At 42.6% G+C, this 6,000-nt stretch overlaps 1 protein-coding gene and 1 long non-coding RNA gene across 4 annotated transcripts in view; one reads left to right on the top strand and one right to left on the bottom strand.

Annotated features, from left to right (window-relative positions):
- The window catches only part of brinp1 (BMP/retinoic acid inducible neural specific 1), a 221,099-nt gene that overhangs the window by 199,527 nt on the left and 15,572 nt on the right, over positions 1-6,000 (top strand). For all 3 annotated transcript variants that reach the window (XR_015489894.1, XM_087251056.1, NM_001328411.1), the window contains 1 exon segment: positions 2,469-2,691. Coding sequence is in view for 2 of the 3 variants with exons in the window: in XM_087251056.1 (XP_087107182.1) it covers positions 2,469-2,691 (223 nt within the window). In the remaining variant the exon portion in view is untranslated.
- On the bottom strand, positions 722-2,399 carry LOC147844559 (uncharacterized). The gene is made up of 4 exons (XR_015492203.1): positions 1,503-2,399; positions 1,040-1,393; positions 795-956; positions 722-737 (listed from the first exon to the last, which is right to left on the bottom strand). It is a non-coding gene; the product is annotated as an uncharacterized LOC147844559 (long non-coding RNA).

Below are 6,000 nucleotides of genomic sequence, written 5' to 3'. Positions count from 1 at the left end.
TCCAACATTCACACACACCGAGATACTGAACAGGGGGAGAATTATACATTGACAACCAGAATCACATTTTTTTAATGTTAGTTTGTTTAGCACATGCTTCAGTGAATCAAAATTATGCTTTTATTTAAATTACATCTAATTTAACCCTTGTGTACTGTTCAAATTGACTCTCGTTCGGTTACGTTGGTGTCTGTTTTTGCCCCATTAACTTCCATTATAAGCACTTTTTTATTTTCAATTGCAAAGCCTTGACAGCATATAATCATGCATTCCTGATTGTTGCTGCTTTTCTCTGTTGGGTAGAGAGACGATTTGTCATTTTTACTGTTAATCATCAGTTGTCAGCTTTAACTTAACTTAACTTAACTTAACTTAACTTAACTTAACTTAACTTAACTTAACTTAACTTAACTTAACTTAACCTTACTTAGCCAAATAACTATTTAACTTAACTTAGCCTAATAACTAATTAACTTAACTTAACCAAATAAATAATTAACTTAACTTCACCTAACTGAACATAACCTAACTTAGCCAAATAACTAAGTAACCTAACTTAACTTAGCCAAATAACAAATTAACTTAATTTCACTTAACCTAACTTAATTTTAACTTAACTTATCCAAATAAATAATTAACTTGACTTAACTCAATTTAATTTAGCCAGATAACTAATTAATTTAACTTACCTTGGCCCATTAACTAATTAACTTAACCTACTTAACTTAGCCAAAAAACTAATTAATTTAACTTAGACAAATAACTAATTAACTTAACCTAACTTAGCCAAATACCTGATTAACTTAACTTGGCCAAACAACTAATTAGACTTACTTAACTTAGCCAAATAACTCATTCATTTAACTTAACTTAGCCCAATAACCAATTTACTTAACCTAACTTAGCCTAATAACTAACTAACTTAACTTACTTAACTTTGCCAAATAACTGATTAACTTAACTTAATTTAGCAAAATACCAGATTAACTTAACTTAATTTAATTTAACTTAACTTGGCCAAATACCTAACTAAACTTACTTAACTTAGCCAAATAACTGATTAACTTAACTTAATTTAGCAAAATACCAGATTAACTTAACTTAATTTAATTTAACTTAACTTGGCCAAATACCTAACTAAACTTACTGAACTTAGCCAAATAACTGATTAACTTAACTTAATTTAGCAAAATACCAGATTAACTTAACTTAATTTAATTTAACTTAACTTGGCCAAATACCTAACTAAACTTACTTAACTTAGCCAAATAACTGATTAACTTAACTTAATTTAGCAAAATACCAGATTAACTTAACTTAATTTAATTTAACTTAACTTGGCCAAATAACTAACTAAACTTACTTTACTTAGCCAAATAACTAATTAACTTAACTTAATTTAGCAAAATACCAGATTAACTTAACTTAATTTAATTTAACTTAACTTGACCAAATAACTAACTAAACTTACTTTACTTAGCCAAATAACTAATTAACTTAACCAAATAACTAATTAACTTAACTTCACCTAACTGAACATAACCTAACTTAGCCAAATAACTAAGTAACCTGACTTAACTTAGCCAAATAACAAATTAACTTAATTTGACTTAACCTAACTTAATTTTAACTTAACTTATCCAAATAAATAATTAACTTGACTTAACTTAGCCCAATAACTAATTAACTTAACCTAACTTAGCCAAATACCTGATTAACTTAACTTGGCCAAACAACTAATTAGACTTACTTAACTTAGCCAAATAACTAATTCATTTAACTTAACTTAGCCCAATAACCAATTAACTTTACTTAACTTAGCCTAATAACTAATTAACTTAACTTAGCCAAATAACTGATTAACTTAACTTAATTAACAAAATACCAGATTAACTTAACTTAATTAAATTTAACTTAACTTGGCCAAATAACTAACTAAACTTACTTAACTTAGCCAAATAACTAGTTAACTTAACTTAGCAAAAAAAAATAGTTATCTTAATCTAACTTAGCCAAATAACTGATTAACTTAACTTAGCCAAAAAACTAACTTAACTTAACTAACTTAACCTAATTTAGCGAAAAAACTAAATAACTTATCTTACCTTAGCAAATTGCCTAATTAACTTAACTTAGTCAAATAACTGATTAACTCAATTTAACCTAACTTAATTTAACTTAACTTAGCAAAATAACCAATTAACTTAATTTAACAGAACTGAACTTAATTTAACTTTAACTTAACTTAGCCAAATAACAAAAAATAACAAATTAACTCAACTTTACTTTACTTAATTTAACCAAATAACTAACCAATTTAACTTAACTAACAAACCATAGTATATCAAAGATACTACACAGTTCAGCAAGTGATCAATTAGTTTCCATTTGCACATGTCAAAAATCTCTAGTTTCTTACGTGTGTGTGTGTGTGTGTGTGTGTGTGTGTGTGTGTGTTTCTCTCCTAGATGAGTTCAAGTCATTCCTGAAGCGTCTGCCGGCGACACACTTCCTCCCAGTGAGCAGTGTGCATCTGCTGTGGGGCAGCGACTGGGATCTCCAGAACCGCTATCGGCTCCTGCAGAGCTCGCTGGAGGCCCAGAGGCTGAAGATCCAGAGAACGGCACGAAAACTGTTCGGTCTGAGCGTCCGCTGCCACCATAACCCCAACCACCAGATGCCCAGAGAGAGGTCAGGAAAACACACACACACACTGATGCTCACAACACCTCGCACGCTACCTACCTACAAACAAAAACTACTGGCATACACTGACACACTCCAGCTATTAGCATTATAAAATCCCCCTTTACTGTAGTGCGAGTTGAGTGTTGCCTACTGAGTGAACACCGCTGAAATACTGCACACTGATGAGGGAAACCTAAATATTAACCCGAGTGTGTGATGAAGATGAGCTTGTTTCTTCATGCAGAATCGATTTGAGGATTGAAATTAAATTGATCTGCTTTATTTGAGAGGTTTTTGAAGGTGTGTGTGTGTGTGTGTGTGTGTGTGTGTGTGTGTGTGTGTGTGTTTGCATGTGTGTGTGATGACAGTATGAAAGTGTAGAAGTGGTTTGTCAGCTTTGACAAGGTCTGAACGCTATCAAAGCAGAGCAGTGGCGCGTCACTGGAACACACACACACATACACACACACACACACACACACACACACACACTGTCGATTTAGACTCTGCAGGTTGATTGAGAAACTGTGAACTTCAAAGTGCAGCGTTGTTTGTTGTGTTCGTGAGCATATGCAGACTTCAAAGCCAGAGCGGCTAGTTTAGCTAAATGATAGCAGCGCCCTGAATTAGCATGCTATTTGAATAAAGTAAGCAGCAGGGGAAAGCATTGGTCATGGTAAGCAGTCTCTGGGGGAAGTGTGTGTGTGTGAGTTACACAGCTCATCAAGAAACACACGCCACTGAAGCGTGAAGCTGCGCCATTCAGACGTTGCTGCAAAACACTCAAACACTGGGGGAAGCTCTGGGAATGATGCATTAAAACAGTCATTCATTCATTTACCTTCAGCTCAGTTTCTGTTTATCAGCGGTCACCACAGCGGAATGAACCACCAATAATTACAGTATATGCTTTACACAACGGATGCCCTTTCAGCTGCAGCCCTGTTCTGGGAATCACCCATACACTCTCATTCAGACAAACACACACTCATACACTACGACCAATTTAGCTTTCAATCACTTAACGTGCATGTGTTTGGACCAGGGGCATTGCTAGAACCCCATTTACTGGGGCAAGTGTCCCAGTATAAATCACCGGTGATACATTGCAGGGGTGGCCAACCCTGTTCCTGGAGAGCCACCTTCCTGCAGATTTCAGTTGCAACCTATATCAAACACACCTGCCTGTAATTATCACGTGGTGTTCATGTCCTAATTAACTGGTTCAGGTGTGTTTGATATGGGTTGCAACTGAAATCTGCAGGAAGGTGGCTCTCCAGGAACAGGGTTGGCCACCCCTGAGTTCAGGCACGTGCACACATAGGGCTCAACCTCTGCAGTGCACGTGCCCTTTTCAGTCTTGGATAGAAAGTGCCCTTCAAAAATGACCTGAAGTGTCCCAGCGACAACCACCCCCCCCTCCATCACCCCCACTCCCACCCTCGGTCTTCAAGTCTCGCGCAACATAACCCCCCCCCACTACCGCTCTTAAGTTCGTGCGTGACACCACCACCCCCATCACCCCCCGACCCCCCGCTCTTCAGTTCTCGCTCAACATAACACCCCCCCACTTCCGCTCCTAAGTTCGCGCATGACATTGCCAGCCCAAACCATCCCCCCCCCCCCCCCCCCCCGCGCTCCTCATGTTGCATGCAACGGCAGCAACGCCCCCCCCCCCCCCTGCACCCGGTCTTCAGTTCTCGCGCGACATAACCCTCCCATTCCCGCTCTTATGTTCGCGTGTGACACCGCGACCCCCACCACCCCCTGACCCCCCGCTTTTCAGTTTTCACTCGGCATAACACCCCCCCACTCCCGCTCCTAAGTTTGCGCGTGTCATCGCCCACCCAACCCCCCCCCGCGCTCCTCATGTTGCATTCAACAGCAGCAACGCCCCCCCCCCCCCCCCCCCCCCTGCACCCGGTCTTCAGTTCTCGCGCGACATAACCCCCACATTCCCGCTCTTATGTTCGCGCGTGACACCGCCACCCCCACCACCCCAACACCCCCCACTCTTCAGTTCTCGATCGACATAGCACCCCCCCACTCCCGCTCTCTGAGTGACATCGTCCACCCAAACCCCCCCCCCGCGCTCCTCATGTTGCATGCAACAGCAGCAACGCCCCCCCCCCCCCCCCCTGCACCCGGTCTTCAGTTCTCGCGCGACATAACCCCCCCATTCCCGCTCTTAAGTTCGCACGTGACACCGCCATCCCCACCACCCCACGACCCCCCGCTCTTCAGTTCTTGATCGACCTAACACCCCCCCACTCCCGCACTTAAGTTCGCGCATGACACCACCACCACCACCACCCCACGACCCCCCACTCTTCAGTTCTCGATCGACATAGCACCCCCCCACTCCCGCTCTCTGGGTGACATCGCCCACCCAACCACCCCCCCCCCCCCCGCGCTCCTCATGTTGCATGCAACAGCAGCAATGCCCCCCCCCCCTGCACCCGGTCTTCAGTTCTCGCGCGACATAACCCCCCCATTCCCGCTATTAAGTTTGCGCGACACCGCCACCCCCACCACCCCACGACCCCCCACTCTTCAGTTCTTGATCGACCTAACACCCCCCCACTCACGCTCTTAAGTTCGCGCGTGACACCAACACCCCCCCAACCCCCACCCCCGCTCTTCAGTTCTCGATCAACCTAACACCCCCCCCACTCCCGCTATTAGGTTCGCACGTGACACCGCCATCCCCACCACCCTCCGCCCCCCGCTCTTCAGTTATCGATTGACCTAACATCCCCCCACTCCCGCTCTTAAGTTCGCGCGTGACACCGCCACCTCCACCACCCTCCGCCCCCCGCTCTTCAGTTCTCGATCGACCTAACACCCCCCCACTCCCGCTATTAGGTTCGCACGTGACACCGCCATCACCACCACCCCCCGCCCCCCGCTTTTCAGTTCTCGATCGACCTAACACCCCCCCACTCCTGCTCTGAAGTTCGCGCGTGACACCGCAAAAGCAAACTGACACATGCTCACAGAAAACATCCCGGCACATCTCACACACTGCTCCTGCTTGACGCGCTGCTCTTACTCTCGGTTGTGAACATGCATGATGGAAAAATATGTGCTTTTATATGGAGGTGCCGGCACGCAGTGAGTTTTGCAAGTATATAAAATTTCATTTCATAAAACAAGTTATATATCTGCCAATGGGAAGGCAAAATAATCTAGTTTTTGCTTCGACATATAATTATTTTGTTTACCTAATCGGCAGATTATTTGGCTTGTTTTAAGGAAAAAATTTCAAAGAAAGACTGTGTTAAATTAAAATTATGAAAAGTTTTGTGTTTT

This window comes from Danio rerio, chromosome 5 (genome assembly GCF_052040795.2).
Source record: "Danio rerio strain M-AB ecotype USA chromosome 5, GRCz13ab, whole genome shotgun sequence".
NCBI lineage: Eukaryota > Metazoa > Chordata > Actinopteri > Cypriniformes > Danionidae > Danio > Danio rerio.
This window is presented reverse-complemented; position numbering and strand designations above follow the sequence as displayed.